The sequence below is a fragment of the Triturus cristatus genome, chromosome 3_2 (genome assembly GCF_964204655.1).
Source record: "Triturus cristatus chromosome 3_2, aTriCri1.1, whole genome shotgun sequence".
Classification (NCBI taxonomy): domain Eukaryota; kingdom Metazoa; phylum Chordata; class Amphibia; order Caudata; family Salamandridae; genus Triturus; species Triturus cristatus.
In genome coordinates this window covers 1,096,228,671-1,096,246,816 of record NC_140584.1, presented here as the reverse complement: position 1 = coordinate 1,096,246,816, position 18,146 = coordinate 1,096,228,671, and the positions used below count along the sequence as shown (strand labels likewise).

The following is an 18,146-nucleotide window of genomic DNA, read 5'->3' as shown; positions in this document are numbered from 1 at the left end:
ATCTGGAAAGGGACTGATACTCCGGTAACAGACCAAAAAACACTGGAAGTGGGCTTACCTGAATGTTTAGACCCATCATATCTTCCATACCTTTGTTTATCTCCTTCCAGTAATTGTGAAGTTTAGGCCGGTAAAAAACATGTGAATATCATCGACTTCACGGAGAAGACATTTAGGGCACTTTGGAGCTGGACCCTTCGAGAACTTTGCGAGTTTTTGGGGAGACCAGTACACCCTGTGGACACAAAACATTTGGTTCCTTCTCAAATATGCAGGCTGTACTGTAGTATATAAGATGTGATGAGATACTTGCCATATATCTTCGAGTTGAACACCAGGCAAGCTCTCTCCCCACAGCTCATTCGGTAAATTGAATTCTCCTTCTTCTAGGTCCAGCATTTGCCAATACAAGGTTGATATCTCCTTCTTTTTCCCAATTTTTTTTTCCAGAGTAAATTTTCTAATTCATTGGGCATGCCCACCTCTAACCCAATATTCTGATGCCAGCTTCTTAATTGCCAGTACTTCAATTTCGACAGTCTGTTATCAGTAAGTATAGTCAACTCTTCCCATGATAGTGAAGAATTTCCTACTACTAATTGTCCCAAACATCGGATACCAGCATCTATCAAAGGAGTTGACATGGAATCTCTTGTCCATCCCGGCGACCCTGGAGCATTCCAGATAGGTGCAAAAGCACTAAAGTAGCTAATCTTTAAGACTTTTCTAGCCTTTACCCCAAAACCAGCAAGTTCACGTAGTATTTTTAATCGGACCTTTTTGAAAAATCTCGGATCTCCATATTTATATAAAAAGCATTTACTTCCATCTTCCACACCCAAAAGCATCGCTTTGAACATTATTCCCACGTCCGAATCATCAGGGATGTCCAAAAATTGTTTTCCTAACCTCAAAGAAAAAATCCTAGCATACAAAACTATATCGGGTAAACATAACCCCCCCCCCCTTATTCTTTATCCTCCGAAGCTTCTTCCAAGATATTCTAATCGCTTTTGAAGCCCAAATAAAGGTGTTCAATTTAGACTGAAGCGATCTTAATTTTTTTCCCTCAAATGCCAGAGGAATATTCTGTAATATAAAGATTATCTTAGGTAAGAGCATCATTTTTATTAAATTTACTCTGCCTATCAGCATTAATGGGAGGTAGGCCCAACCCGTTAAAGAATTTTGTATTTCCTTGGCAGTCTTTCGGAGGTTTAATTCTGAGATCTCAGCGATGTTTTGGGTGATCAGTATACCTAGATATCTAATGACATTCTTTGTTTGATGGATGCAAGTACTCAAATTCCATGTCATACATTCTGTTTTTGTGGCGTTGATTTCATAACCTGAAATTTCTCCAAATGTTTTTGCTTCATCATATATTAATGGAATTGAAACATTTGGATCTGATGTAAAAACCATTAAATCGGCCGCGTATAACGCCACTATTTTTTCCCAATCATTAAATCTAAATGGATGTATACCTGAATGTCTTCTTATCTTTTCCGCTAAGAGTTTAATGTACAAGTTAAAAAGCATTGGAGATAAAGGACATCCCTGCCTAGTGCCTCTCTGGATTTTGACGGGAGCAGATAGATTTCCATTAACTAAAATTCTCGCTATAGGTGCCTGATATAGCAAAGAGATTGATCTACGGAAATTTTTTCCTAGGTTATATGCTTTTAATATGTATTTTAAGTAGACCCAATTAACTCTGTCAAAAGCCTTCGTTGCATCTACCATTATTATAGCTAATGGAAGTTTGTATACCGTCGCTATATCAATTGCCCCAATCAAATTATAAGTAAGCTCTGTTATTCCTCTGCCCTTAACAACCCCCTTCTGGTCTCTGTGCAAAAGACACTCCGCTACCCCATTTAACCTCTCTGCCAGTATTTTGGTGTAGATCTTATAATCAATATTGAGCAGAGAGATGGGTCTATATGAGTCGCAAGATCTAGATGATTTAGAGGGCTTAAAGATTAACGAAACCGAAGCTTTGTTCCAAGACGGAGGAATTACTCCTCCATGTTCAAAGATATGGGCAAATAATGCCATCAGCACTGGGGCAAGAACATCTCTTAAAACCTTATATAATTCCCAGGTAACCCATCCGGGCCCGCGGCTTTCCCACTTTTACCCAGATCAATGGCTCCAGCTATTTCAGCTCTCGAGGTTGGTAAATCCATATTCTGTGCCTTATCATCAGATATCATACTAATGGGAGTGTTACCCATCCAGTCTTTTATTTCTCGATCTTGAACCATCAAATCCTCACAATATACTCCTTCAAAATAAGACTGAAAGGTCTTTTCAATTTTGTCTGGGGTGTTAAGAGTGTCTCCTGGAACAACCGAATCTAGCTCATTAATGGTGCTCCTGGCCAGGTGTTGCTTGGTCTTCCAAGCCAGAAGTTTCCCACTACTTTCTCCATACTCAAAATGAGCTAATTTGCTGGCTTGTCGTTTCTTTTTTAATCTTGACTCGAGGACTGCGGCCAGGTCTAATCTAAGAGATTGTAGTTTTGCTAGTGAATTAACATCGGAGGGAGAACACTGGTGTATATTTGCATGATTTTCAATATCTTGTATGTTCGAGGCATATGAGCTGCAGATTATACACTGTGCATAGCTCGCCATCTGGTGTTGGGCCCGGATGTTTGCAGTTTGTTTTTCCTCTTGGAAAGTCTTTGGAAGTCACGAGTTCGGTGACTCCTCCCTTGGTTCGTATTGCGCATGGGCTTCGGCTCCATCCTCAGATTGTCTTTTCCGCCATCGGGCTCGGATGTAATACTTCGCGCTCCGGTTCCGAACTTTCTAGTTCACCGATCGGCGCAAGATCCTCGCTCATCGAGATCCTTCAGATAATAAATCATCTTATCACCTTCTCTTCGGCACTTCTTCGATTCCGGTCATCGACGGCAGCCTTCGGGCCTATTCCGGCTCCGGTCTCGGCTGATGGAAAGAACTCCTTTCAAGAAGTGCCCTCGATGTGGGTCCAAGTTTCCCCACACCGATCTCCACGAGGTGTGCAACCTCTGCCTCTCCCCTGAACACGAGGCTCGAGACTGTCCCGCCTGCAAGTCTTTTCGCTCCAATAAGACCATTCGAGATCGACGGGCTAGACGCAACATGGCGCACTCCTCGACCTCCGCTCCAGTCGACACCTTCGGGGACAACGTCGAAGCTCCGGGACAGCAGAACATCGAACAGGAGGACGACGACCTCGTCAGTGCTTCCGAGGCCGACGACTCAGATGTGGAGGACATCACCCCGGCGCAGAGGGTCGTGAGTACAATACCCCCTCCCACACCGACACCCAAAAAGGCTTCGGTCACACCTTCGCTCCTAGGCAAGACCAAGGATACTGCTTCTCACACCCCGCCTTCGGGCCCGGTAAAGAAGCCTATTAAGCCTTCCGGCCGCTCGGGCTCGAGCCAGCCTACCATCGGTACCGAAAAACACCCTTTGGCACCGAAGAAAAGATCGGCCTCCATCTCCACACCGAACCCACTACCAAAGCCTTCGGTGTCGAAACCTACCCTGCCGGTGCCGACCAAACATCACAAGGCCCTCGGCTCCGACACTCCCGTGCCGAAGCCTTCTTCGGCACCGACCAAAAAATCGGAGGTCCCAAAGAAGCACGGCTTGGACAAGCCTAAAAAGCCGTCGGCCCCGAAAACTTTGGCGCCGACTGATCAACCAGTGTCGCAAGAACTTTTTACACCGGATCCTCTCCAAACGACACTCCCCAAGGATCCAAAAACTGGACATTTGACATTGTCTACAAAAAAGAGACACTTGGATAAACCAGCTCCATCTCCACCTCCAAAGAGGAAAGACACTGCTACCTCCCCTTTCAGAGTGCCTTCCCCTCCTCCTCCACCTCCTCCACCCTCTCCACCCCCGCCTCATCGTTCCCCAACCTTGTCTCCTGTCCCAGACGACTTAGGAGACCCATTTTATGATCCAGAAGAGGTGCCACAGGATCCCACCCCTACTGGATCTCCAGACCCATGGGACGACTATAATAATCCGGACATCCCAGATGTCCCACAGGATGACCTTTACCCATCTAGGCCATCCCCACCTGAAGATTCCTTGGGTTTTCACCACCTATTACAGAGGGCGGCACACTACCACGGGGTGGAGTTACACACTGACCCGGTAGAGGAGGATTTCCTCCTAGACACCTTTGAAGACGCACATAGGTCTACTGCCATCTTACCTATGTTAAAAGGGGTGATTAAACATGCAGCGGAAGTCTTTAAAGACCCAGTCAGGGCCAGGGTCCTAAACCCCCATATAGAGAAGAAATACAAAGCCGCCCCCACAGACCCTTCATATATTAAAGGCCCTGCACCATTGGATTCCCTAGTGGTATCCACAGCTAGGAAACGCTCCAATTCTCAGGCGTCAGGCGAAGCACCACCACCTGACAAAGAGTCCAAGCTCCTAAACGCGTCAGGGAAGCGCACTGCGTCGCAAACCGCCAACATATGGCATATCGCCAACACGCAAGCGCTATTGGCCAGATACGACAGGGCACATTACGATGAGTTAGAGACCATCATGCACCATCTCCCTGAATAATATAAGAACAGGGCCAATGAATTGATCCAAGAAGGAAAAATAATAACTAATACCTCTATTCGCTGTGCTCTAGATGCAGCAGATAGAGCCTCCAGGGCCATAAACACCAGTGTCCTTCTACGTCGTCATGCCTGGCTCAGAGTTTCAGGTTTTAAACCTGAGGTACAAGCCTCTATATTAAATCACCCATTCGACCAAGATCATCTGTTTGGCCCAAAAGTTGATGAAGCCCTCGAAAAGTTGAAAAAAGATACTGACACGGCGAAATCCATGGGAGCCCTACAGTCACACACTCCTAGACGCTCCTTTCGCCGCTCTTCCTTTCGAGGCACGGGCAGAGGCTACTCCTCGGATAGTGCATCCACGTCCTACAAATCCCCTCCTCAATCTACCTTCACAAAGGCTTATCAAAGAGGCGGATACAAAGGCAATAATAATAAGGGCAGAGGCAAAACAAATACCGCCCGCTCTGCCACACCTACTACCCAATGACTTCCCCCGCTCCCTCCAGACCATTCCACTCCGGTCGGGGGCAGAATACAACATTTCCTTCACGTCTGGGAGACAATCACCTCAGACAAATGGGTGACACAAATTATTCAGTCAGGGTATTGCTTAGAACTAACATCTGCCCCCCCAAACATTCCACCCAGGCACCACCCTATGTCTCAAGAACATACTGCACTGCTAAAACAGGAGGTGACCTCCCTCCTGCAAAAAGGAGCCATACAGCAGGTCCCCATAAATCAGCAAAATTTAGGGGTCTACTTCCTGTTCTTTCTGATTCCAAAGACAGACGAGACTCTACGACCTATCCTAGATCTCAGACCTCTAAACTCTTACATACTCAGACCATTTTCACATGGTAACCCTTCAACAGGTTCTCCCACTTCTCTCCCAGAACGATTTTCTCACCACTCTGGACTTGAAAGACGCATACTTTCATATTCCAGTACACCGGTCTCACAGAAAGTACCTCAGATTTGTGGTGGACGGTCAACACTACCAGTTCAAGGTGCTCCCGTTCGGGGGTAACAACAGCACCAAGGGTCTTCAACAGGTGCCTAGCAGTAGTGGCTGCACACCTCAGAAGACAGCACATTCAAGTCTTCCTGTATCTGAACGATTGGCTAATAAAAGCAACGTCCTAAGAACAATGTGTGCATCATACCGCCGCTACAGTCCAACTACTCCACCAGATAGGGTTCACGGTGAACCATCAAAAATCCCACCTGGTACCATCACACACAAAACAATACCTCGGTGCCACCATAGACACCTCAAAAGCCATAGCCTATCCCAATCCTGCCAGGATTGCAAAGATACAGGCTCTGCGCCAAAAATTCATATCCCAACACTCTCTCCCAGCAAGAGTGTTTATGCAACTGATAGGGATGATGGCCTCTTGCATCTTCATAGTGCCCCATGCAAGACTCCAGATGCGTCCACTCCAAGAGTGCTTAGCGCGCCAGTGGAACCAGGCCCAGGGACAACTGGCAGATCTGGTGTTGGTAGACGGTCGCACACATCGCTCTCTGCAGTGGTGGAACACCACAAACCTCTCCAGAGGTCGACCGTTCCTGGACCCGGTCGCACAGATAATCCTCACAACAGACGCGTCGCTCTCCGGCTGGGGAGCTCATCTGTTACATCTCACAGCACAGGGCACATGGACGCCACAACAAAAGTTACTCCACATCAACCATCTGGAGTTACTAGCAATCTTCCTCGCCCTAAAATCCTTCCAGACGCAGATTTCAGGCAAGGCAGTCCTCATTCGCACAAACAACATGACTGCCATGTACTACATTCAAAAGCAGGGGGCACACACTCTCCACAGCTCTCTCAGCTAGCACAGAGCATGTGGAGATGGGCAATTCCACAAAACATTTTTCTCCTGGCCCAACACGTCCCAGGAGTCCAAAACACCGTGGCAGATCTGCTCAGCAGACAGACGCAGCAGATCCACGAGTGAGAACTTCACCCACAAGTTCTTCACCCGTTCTTTCAGAAGTGGGGGCATCTACACATAGATCTATTCGCCACCCACGAAAACAAAAAATGCCCAAGCTTCGCCGCCAGATATCCACACCCATTGTCCAAAGGCAATGCGATATGGATGAACTGGTCAAACAAATTTGCATACACTTTTCCAAAGCTACAACAGCATTCCCTAACTCTGATCCTAGTAGCTCCAACATGGGCCAGACAACCGTGGTACACCACACTGCTGGAACTCTCAGTAGTACCACACCAAAAGCTACACCTCTCACCATGCCTCCTAACCCAGAACCATGGAGAGATCAGGCACCCGGACCCAGCTCAGCTCAACCTTGCGATCTGGCTCCTGAGGTCCTAGAATTTGGATACCTTAACCTTCCCCCTGATTGCATGAACATTATCAGGGAAGCTAGACGCCCTACTACTAGGGCATGCTATGCGGCAAAGTGGAAACGATTTGTTGTTTACACAACAACACAATCAATCCTTTAAATGTGTCCATACAGCACATCATATGTTATTTACTCCACCTACAAAGGTGTAACCTAGCATATACTTCCATTAGGTTACATCTCGCTGCCATTGCTGCTTACTTACAGAACAGGCAGCACCTATCACTCTTCAGAGTGCCTGTCATCAAGGCCTTCATGGAAGGCCTCAAAAGAGTAATTCCACCCAGAGTACCACCCTCACCGGTCTGGAATTTGAATATAGTTGGATGGACGTCGACGTGGGGGTATTTCGCATTGCATACCGGACACCTCTTGAATGGTGTCCTCGATTCCATCGCTGATGTCGAATCGACGGTCGGGTAAGATGCGAAAGTTTGTTCTAGAAGTTAGTAACTAACAAAGATACTATCGATACCGATCGATAACAGTACCGACGCGAGCTAAAGGCCTTTTGGCCTGAAAACAGGTTTTCCTAACTTGAGTCAAGATAACACATCCGAATCCAATGGCGGAAAAAAACAATCTGAGGATGGAGAGGATGCCCATGCGCACTGTAGTCCAGGGGAGGAGTCACCTATCCCAGGATACTTCGAAGACTCTTCCAGGACAACAACGTGCAAACATCCGGACCCAACACTAGGCGGCGATCTATGCACAGATATGAATGTCAGCAGCCCTACATGCCAAGAACAGATGCATACTGGTAAGTAGCATATTCATTTTCTAGTGGCCATCACTTCCCTCAGAAGGGTTAGTGAAATACAAGCACTCACTATACAGGAACCTTTTCTCCAAATGCATCAGAACAAGGTTATACTCCGCACCAACCCAAAGTTTCTACCCAAAGTAATTTCTCCATTCCATTTAAACCAGTCGGTAGAATTTTCAGTCTTTTTCTCACAACCTCAAACTGTTGCGGCAAGAGCGTTACACACACTGGATGTAAAAAGGGCTTTACTTTACTACATCCAACGCACACAACCTTTCAGGAAAACCAAACAGCTATTTGTCTCTTTTTCTCCACCACATAAAGGCAACCCTATTTCTAAATCAGGGATAGCTAGGTGGATTGTAAAATGCATACAGATTTGCTACCACAAAGCAAAACAAACGCTATCGGTTCCCCCTAAAGCCCACTCTACAAGAAAGATAGGGGCTTCCATGGCTTTTCTAGGAAACATACCACTAGATGACATATGCAAGGCAGCCACATGGTCAACACCGCACACTTTCACAAAACATTACTGTGTAGATGTGCAAACCAAGCAACAAGCTAGTGTGGGCCAGGCTGTACTCAAAACACTGTTCCAAACTACTGCAACGGATGCCGGTGGTCGCCGCTAGGGTTGGGTACTGCTATATAATCTATGCACAGTGTATAATCTGCAGCTCATATGCCTCGAACGGAATATGCTACTTACCAGTATGCATCTGTTCTTGGCATGTAGAGCTGCAGATCTATATACGCCCACTCGCCTCCCCGGCTACCTGTATCCGTTCCAGTCTTATCTTATTTATATACAACACACATGGGTTTCTTTACTGTTACCACTACGCTCCATCTTTCCCTGCTGGCGAAAAACAATCTGAGGATGGAGCCGAAGCCCATGCGCAATACGAACCAAGGGAGGAGTCACCGAACTCGTGACTTCCAAAGACTTTCCAAGAGGAAAAACAAACTGCAAACATCCGGGCCCAACACCAGATGGCGAGCTATGCACAGTGTATAGATCTGCAGCTCTACATGCCAAGAACAGATGCATACTGGTAAGTAGCATATTCCTTCTTTTTCTATACCCTCCAGTTCAGCTTTATATTTTTTCTGCCTCACATTCTGAATAAATGTTATCAAACCCCTTAAGAATCATTTATATGCGTCCGAGACCATATGTATCGGGGCACTACCCAGATTTATTTGAAAGAAGGCCTCTGTTTCTGATGATAATTTCTCAATTATTTCTTCTTCCAGAAAGATGGCACGCTCCACCGTCCATCTTCTGGCCATTGGTCTCATTGGTATCTTAAGTGTTAAGGAAACAGCTGAATGGTCAGAGAGATCAGAGAGATGTTCCCCTACATGATTGACATCTTGAACCCATTTTTTCAACACTGTACTTAGAAGAAAATAATCTATTCTAGATTTATGATTATATTTCTTGTTATGGAATGTAAATCCTCTTTTATTGCCCATCTTATTTCTCCAAACATCATACCATGCAAGTTGTTTTATTGTAGTTTTAATCATTGTCGCTATCTTGTGATTAATTATTGCCCTACTTCTCTGTGATTTATCAAGAATCGGATGCAGGACTACATTAAAATCTCCCGCTAACAATAGCGGGTCTGTATAATTTAGTAGTTCAGACAATAGTTTTCCAAAGGGTCCTGGATCATCCGTATTCGGGCCATAATAACCTGCTACTGTAAACTTGCATGTATGGCATCTAATCCTAGCTATGGCCCATCTCCCCATTTTATCCACTGTGCTTGCCTCGAGAGACATAGCTGTTTTTTTTTTTTTAATTATAGCAACTCCCTTAGTGGAATATTTTTGCGTAGTACCGATAGCACATTGAATCCAGTTTCTGGACTTGCAAAGCAGCGTTAACTCGCTTTCCATCAAGTGTGTCTCTTGCAAAATAAGAATCTGCTCCGGTACATCTTTTAAATATTTTTTCCATCCTATATTTAGTTCTTAGTCCGTTTACGTTCCAAGAGAGCACCTTTAAGGCAAACATCTGATTAGTCACAGAGCAGGCCATATACTTGATCTAAGCTCCTATCTAAAACTACTGTTATTATATAGTGGCGATTTGGACCTAAACTCTTTTTTTATTTTTTATTTTCTTCCACTGCTCCCCACCCAGTGCTCCCCCCATCCACCCTTTTAGTGAACCCCCCCTGAAGAACCCCCCTTAACCTCCACCATGGCCATCTACCTAGGCCTATGGGACAACTCTTCTTAAGTCGGGAGCTTAGTATTAGATGTTTGCAGCCATCCATACCCCGGATACAATTATTTTTCAGCCTCTTCCAATCTTCTGAATATCTTCATGCTGTTGTTATGCATTACTTTTAATGAGGCTTGCAATTTTAATTTTAATTGTGCCGTAGCACCCAATTTCTTAAACGGTTCTAGCAATTTTCCCAGTTCCCATTGCCTTGAAGCTGTGATAGCTGAGACATCTGATCTTATCTGGGTTCAGAGAATTTAGTTTTAATGCCTTATTGAGTATTTCTTCTTTTAAGGTGTATGTGAGGAAATGAACTAAGATTTTCCTTGGTCTTGTTTTATTCGGATTGAGCCTAAAAGGGTCTCTGTGGACTCTCTGCATATCAGCCATTAGAGCCTCCTCCGAGCATTCAATACATGTTGCTTGTTTTATTAATTTTGCTACATACTTCTTTATTTGACTACCTTCTACCCCTTCTGGAACCTTGAGCAAACGAATGTTGTTTCTCCTTTGAGAGTTTTCTAACAACTCTAATTTATCTTGTGTTTCCAGATCTTTTCCTTTTAGTACAGCAATAGTGCTTTTATTTTCTTCTATCTGATTCGTTAGCTCGGTTACAGTGAGTTCTAGCGCCATTGTTCTGGTAGCAAGGGAGTCAATCTTAATTTCTAACTTTTCGCAGGAGGATTTAATGTCTGCTTGATTCTTCTCCGAAGTTGAAAATCTCTCATTTCTTTAACAAGCGCATGTAGCATACCACACATTGAACCTGTCGGGACTTCACCCCTAGTATTGTCATTAAGTGATGATCCGGATACCTGTGAAGGGCCTCTTCCATTTAATTCCTCTAATGCCCCTTCCATTGCCTCCAAGGTATTTTCGGTTTCATTAACCCTCTCTAGGACTGTTCGTTCAGGCCCGTCCATTAGAGGGAGAAATCTATTGGAGGTAGGGAGACTGGAAACCAGCTCATGTTGGTCCGAAATAGGGGACTGTTGTGTGGGCTTTAATACCAACATACTGGGAGTTGCTTTGAAGTAGCTCCTCAAGGAGGGAGTTAATTTTGAGGGGTCTTTAAGCAGAGAAATGCTTTTTTTTGTTTGTAGCTCTGGCTTTTACTGTATTTGAATCTTTTATCAATTTACTGTGTAATGACAATTTTTTGTTGATTTTATTGATTTTAGGTTGCTGATTACCAGATTTTTCTATATCGATAGCCCCTTGAGTGTTTACCATGGATTAATGGGTTTTAGAGCTCCTTAAGGAGTACCTAAATCGTCCACAGCCTGAATTGGATGTCATGCAAATTCTTTCAACCCCCCTTTGGCACTCTGTCCTACCTTCTTGGGTCAACCGGTGCACTTTGAGAACTCTATGCAAGCCCTCTGCTTCGTACTCCCTCCCCTCCTCCTTCGTATCTCTTGACAATTGCCTCAATTCCTTACTTGGGAGCCGAGGCAGCCTTAGTTCTTCCACGCCTGTGCTGCCCCTACCTCTTCCGCCCTAGAAGGGGAGCACTGCAACTGCTCTCCTTCCCTGCTCCAATTCCCGGGCAGCCACAAGCCCACAACGGCCTCCAACTTCCTGGAGAAACCGGCGCACTCCCCGCCGCCTCCAGCCCGCCCGAGCCGCTCCGAGAGCCACGCCAGCTCGGAGGACGCCGGGAGTCGGAACCAAAGCCGCACTGCCCCGGAGCTCACACAACTGTCCGTCGCGTCGATCCGGCGCACACACACGCAGAGGTACGGCTCAACTCAGTCCATCAATCCATTGTTTTAAAGCATAATCTGCTTGTTTATGGGTTTTCCCGGGGTAGGCACACGCTCCTGATGTATTGTTTATGCTCCCGACCTAGCGGAGCCTCCCGCGACCCGCTACGCGCCGGCCGTCATGTTCTTCTCAAGGACCCAATTGTCCCTCATCTATTCATATAGACAACTCTTATTGACTTTGCCAGTGCTTGTTTCTTGTATTGCTATGGACTACCTGTCCTCCGATTAACTATGCCGAAGCAGTTAAGTTAATGTTGCTCTGATAACCCACTATCTGCTCTGCCATGCTCGTTTCTCTGCCTTCGAAGACAGTTGAGGGATTCCTTTGTTGCAATTATTCAGTGTTGTGTGAATTTCGTGTGAATACATTTTTATTGGGTTATAAAAAATGTTATTATTGTATTAGAGAAAAATGTTTAAACATTTTAACCAGTGCCTTCTCTATGCTTTCTGTGCATTTTTGACAGCCAAGCAATTCATAATCTGAATCGAGTCTATTCAGCTGGGTGGTTTATATATGATTTTGGCAGCAGTAATAGTAATCTGGTCGTCGGATTAATCCACTGATGATAAACATTGATGCATTTTTGATGTGCATACAAAGGTATCAACCAGATTTTTGCATTGGGTGGCATAATGACTCTGTAAAGATCAGGTAAGGTGTTAAAAAATGGTCTCATATGAAAAGAGCAGATAGATCTGTGTCTTTTCCAGTCAATAGCAGTGCCAGACATTAAGTAATTTTAAAGTACGTTTTATGAGTTTGATAATGTTAGTAATCCTTATTTACATAAAGTGCAAAATTGCATTATACAAAGGAACCTTTGTATTCTGTAATATTCTAAGCACAGTTTGGTTTCTATTAATGTAATACATTTATTTTCTTTGCAGCAATCCCTAATGTGAGAATGGATACAATTAAGATTTCCGGAGTGGATGATATGAGCACGCGGGATGTATTTGCCTATTTTAAAAGTTATCCACCTGCTCATATTGAGTGGCTTGATGACACGTCCTGTAAGTACAAAATCAGATTATCCTGTATCTATTCTTTTGTGATTAGTAGTAGTGTACATTGCTAGACTTATATCTTCATTCTGTTCCTAGAGAGTGGAAATTTATTGTTTTGTACTGATTAGTAGCTTGTAAAAAAGGGTCGTGGTAGTTCACTTGATAGTTGTGCTGGCTGGGATTGCAAGTCCACTGTACCACACAAATCTAACAAGATTTATAAGTCTTATTCATATAGTTACCAATATTTTCTTGTTCTTAGAATGAGGAAGAACCATCTGTTCTTTCTCCACTGGAGAGGTCCAGGAATCAACAGCAAAGTTCTCCAAGCACACAAACTTGAGGTCGTGGCTTCAACAGTTCTTTATATCTTTATCATATGCATCCTTTGCCAACCCTTGCTGTTCCAGTCACAGCAGACTTCATCAGGGCTTAACATCTAAAACAAAGCCATAATCTATTTAGGAGGAGCATCTAAATGGATTGTAGAACCCTCCACCGGGGTTAAGTGACCCCAGAGGTGCCCTGTGTATTTGGGAGCTGTGTGGTGTGCATTCATTAGTTTTATGCGTGCACTTGACGTCTGCAAGATGTTGGTGTATCCAACCGCAATGGACCGCACTCCGCTAGCCCCTCCTCCGGGTCGCCCCAAGGGAAGCTGGTACATGAAGTTCTTGAGTGGTTCACCCCAGTGGGTGCAAGTAAGTACTTGTTGAACTGATGATCTCTGATGGAGTTCTTGAGTGGTTCACCCCAGTGGGTGCAAGTAAATACTTGTTGAACTGATGATCTCTGATGGAGTTCTTGAGTGGTTCACCCCAGTGGGTGCAAGTAAGTACTTGGTTGGTGTATCCGCTTGACTCAAAAATCTTTCATCAATCCCAGTATGATATTTGTTTGTCCCTGCTGGCTGTGTCTGGAGAGATTGTAAAAAGGTTTAATTAATGTATCCAATTGGGAGAAGGACAATAGACGGAGAACCACCAAGAGGCTTTCTAATGGTCAAGATTCCTAGGAAGCAGTGTTTTGGCTGTTTCGAAGGCAGTGTTTGTATGAAATATATGTAATACTTTATGCCTGGCTGCTAAAGCCATGGCGGTTATGAAAGATTCCATTTAGTTGTGTGGGTGAAGTAAACACTGAGATTGCTAGATGATAGTATTGGACAAGATGTGGGTAATAGAGGCAAGGTGTCGAAGAAGTAAATTATTTCATTTTTCGATGTGGTTAATAGTGGTGATTCGATAGCTATCCATGCGTAGAAGACCCATGACAGGCGGTATGGGGTAGGGAATATTTTAGTGTTGATAGAGTAGAGATGATGGGAGAAGCCAAAGGAAGAGAATGTCTCACTAGGATGTGTTGTAAAGGAAGGCAAAAAAGAATAGCAAAACTTAACCCATGGGTATTGTATGTTAACAAGGGCATGGGGAGTAGATTGGGAGTAGCACCATTAAACTGAAAAAGATCAAGGTGATAGGAAGAGACCCGGGCAAGTACTGTTTTAATATAGGCATCGTAAGAGTAAGCAGTTGAGTGGTCCACAGTATCAAACGCTGCAGAAAGGTCAATAAGTATGAGAAGTATGAAAGGTGACTAGAGTGGGCTCAGGCTATGGAGTTAATCGCATGAGAGGGCAATTTTTGTAGAGTGCAACATCCTGAAGCCTGATTGGAGAGACTCAAACGGGCTTTGGCTTTTAAGAAGGAAAGTGTGGAATTTGAAATTGAGGCCTTCAGAATCTTGGAGAAGGGAAGTAGGGAGACTGTGTAGTTGTTGACAGGAGAGGAATGGTCTGCAAGAGCAAGTCAAGCAGAACAGGGCAGAAGCTAGAGGTGAGGGCAAGGAGTTCATTGGTTTGGCAACTGAAATTTGATGCATCCAAAAATGGTTGTCAGTTTTCTGTATGTGAATCTGTTCATCTGGAAATACATGAGAGAAGACCGATAGCTAGGACAGATAGGGTTTAGTGAGGAGGGAGGAAAGCGAGGAATTAATGGCAAAGGTATTGTTGCAAAGTCATCTTTGTGTCCTGGGCACCCCCATTTTTTTGCTGACTGGTTCTGGTGGTAACTGACTCTGACTGTCCCCGGGCTCTGCTTAATCAGGCCCAGGGCCAATGCTCTGCTAGAGTTTCACTTCGATACGGTGAAAACACTTACATACTTTAGGGTACACTATGGGTTAGGGTACCCCTGTGATTGGCATGACCTCCCCTATAAGGCCCAAGTGCACAGTAGGGCAGGGGGATCCAAACTACCTTTGAGTCCGTAGTATTTAATAGGACATGGCAGTATCTGCACTTTTAGGTGTGCACTGCTGAGGACGGAGGTCAGTTTAAAAGCATCCCTTTGCTGAAGGACTGCTTTTAAAATGCAAATTGTGCCCAAACTCGACTTTGGTGTTTGGAGCACTTACAAATTAGCAAACTACAATGTTGTGGCATATTGCGTGCCTCCAGAGTATCCCCTGGGTGTCCCACTGGTAGGGTGTTCAGGCACTTATAAGGAGGATCCTTTAGTGAGATTGCACATTTCTCTGCCCACGTTGTAGTAAAGTACTTCAGAAAATCGACCTTTGTGCTACGAGCACTGTGGAGAGAAGATCTGCAATTTTCTTACATATTCAGGACCCCTAAAGTCTCCGCTAGGTATCCCAGAGGTGTGTGGTCCTGTAGATGTAGTCAGGGTCCTTACAAAATGTGTTTTATAAGCCCTGCTGTTGGGAAAATTGACCAAGTAATTTCCCCCATTGCAAATCCCCAGCCACATAGGTTTTTATATCAAGAAGTAATAATTCCCGCCAGGAGAATCCGAAAAATATCATTCAAGGACTCGCTAGAATGGTATTGATAAAATACTTTTGTTGGATATTAACTCTGACCTGATTGGTCAGAGTTAAGTGGATTAGCAAGGCTGCTTTGATGAGGTGATAAGTAGCCCCTAGGGTTAAAAGCGATTCTGGGAGGAGAGGCTTCTGCTCTATAGGAATGCCAAAGCAAGGGGTAGGGCGAGGGGTCATAAATAATAATCTTCAATAGAAGGAGGAGATAGGCAAGAGAAAACAGTTTCATTTACACCCCTACTCTTTGAGGTAGGGAGAATATGGAAGGTTGATTTAGTTAGCTCTTACCTCTCTGCTGGGACTACAACCATAGTGAATTTATTTGAAAAATAATGCTTTCTGTGAGACCATTGTGCCACACTTTGGAGGAAATGGTCATGCTCTGGCGTGTCGTTTTGCACCTCATTTGGACAGGAGTACCCTTCTTTGACCACAGAGAACACCGAATAAGTATCTGGGAGGGGCAGTGCCTCTCAGATCTGCTTCTTGAAACAAGAAGGGTCCATGCTGAAAAGTTTGATTTGCACCAACTAGGCCTGCACTCTGACTGCACCTGCTGCACATTTTGGAACTACAGCCCTGTGGATCAAACTTGCTTCATAAGGACTCCCTGCAAGGAACAGTTTAACAGAGCTCACCTGGACCATCACCACCAAGAATCCCCATCCTGGAGTACTACCAGTGGATTTGTAAGGGTTTTGTCCAAGTGGATTGTGGACATTGAAGTCACAAACTTTCAAGGACCATCTTGGAGCTTCCGGACCCTTGGAGCACGTTTTGGACACTGTGGGACCCTCAAAGGAACGTCAGGAAGAATTTCCAGAAGTTTGAAGAACTTTGGAGCAACTTTGGGAAACCGCTCTATAAGTGGACTGCACATACTCGCCAGCCAAGCCGGTGAATCCAGACTGGCTGAGAGCTCTGAGGGACCATGGGATGAAAAGCTCTAGAAACGTTTGTCAGAAGGTAAAAACTTTGAATGAGACCTACAGCAAGGGGTAGCTGTGCAGGGCTCCATTACGGTCGGCCTGAAACTTTGGCTTTGTCCTGGTCTAGCACGACCAGATGTCCCAATAGGCACTGTAGGTTTCCATGTGCTTTATAGTGCTAAATCTTTCAAAATTCTTATATCCGGTTTCCTCATATTGGATATTTTTTATTTTGGTATCATTTTAAACATGCAAATATTTCCTATTATTATAAAGTGGTGTTAGATTTTTATTGTGAGTGGTGTCTTAATCATTTACTGAATTGGTGTTTTTAAATGCTTTGCATATCTGTCTTTGAGGTAAAGCCTGCCTGGTAGCAGCCAAGCCACCAAAGGCTGAGCTTGTGAATAATTTTCTAAGACGTGTTTTTAGCCATAAATTGTGTACGTTGTATTATTGCCAATTGTAGATGCATAGTTACCACTACTAATAATACACTTCCTACTAGGTATTTATAACGTTTGAGCTCTTAGCTGTGAATTAAGAGCTGAAGAAATAGGTGGCAGATGTGTAGGAATAAGGGCATAGTAGTGTATTATTTTTATGGCTTGGCCGCGGAGCACAAAATAGTGGTTATTGGGCTAATGTGAGAAAACTCCACGCTCGTTTGGAGGCTTTAAGATATGAAGGTAGTGTGGCTTGTATACTGTTCACTATGGATTGCATGCATTTTAGTTTTCAGTGATTTGTTGCTGGAAGTGATCGAAGGTTTATGCGAGAAGGGTATTTGGGATAAAAGTTCTGAGAGAGGAGTTTGAATCAAATAATCTCTAAATGTTATTTAATTGGACAAAGGAGGATGTCTTTAGCATAAAGTGTGAGGTCCTTTGTGAATTTGATTAGGAATGTTTGCCTATGTTTTGGAAGTTTTTTTTGTTAAAAGCATGGACTGGAAAATTAAACTGTCTTAACAAGGAAATTCAAAATGCTTATGCTCAAGCAAAACTCAAAACAAAAAAATTCCTTCTATTGTATTTAATTTGAGACTGTACCAGGTGGCACACCGAAATCTAGTATCTGTAGGGTGTTGGGAGCTCAAAAAAGCTTTGGCCATGGCACAAGCAGACTGTTAGGTACACAGGTGGTGCTCGATCTTTGACAAAAGTGTGACAATAAGGCGGCACCACTTTCCAGGACCGCATGAATTGTGAAAACCCAAGAACTCAGGAAATTCCCAAGAACAGAAGACCAAGACAGGTCAAAGCCTTAGGCTCACTTATGTGCATGATGTGCATGCATAGCGAAGTAAGTACACAATCAGCAAGCCCTGGTGAAGGCCCCAGACTCGAACGGGCTCTGAGCCGGGGCCGAAACATGTTGCTAGATACAGAGTAGGTTTAGTTGAACAGTTACTTTCAACAAAAACCTCACAATTTATTTTAAACCATATCCCAGGTACCCTATGAATAAAAGAAACTAATAGTTATACCTATAGATATCTTTAATATACTTCCCACCTTGATTCCTGCTTATCCAGTTTCAATGTATCTAAGAACTCCCATTCCAACTTTGGTTGAGTCCGCCCTGG

General features: G+C 44.3%; 1 protein-coding gene across 1 annotated transcript in view; it reads left to right on the top strand.

Annotated features, from left to right (window-relative positions):
• NCBP3 (nuclear cap binding subunit 3) overlaps positions 1 to 18,146 on the top strand; it is a 362,322-nt gene that overhangs the window by 125,178 nt on the left and 218,998 nt on the right. The window contains exon 4 of the mRNA XM_085649874.1: positions 12,666 to 12,791. Coding sequence (XP_085506000.1) covers positions 12,666 to 12,791 — 126 coding nt within the window. The remainder of the gene's footprint in view (positions 1 to 12,665; positions 12,792 to 18,146) is intronic.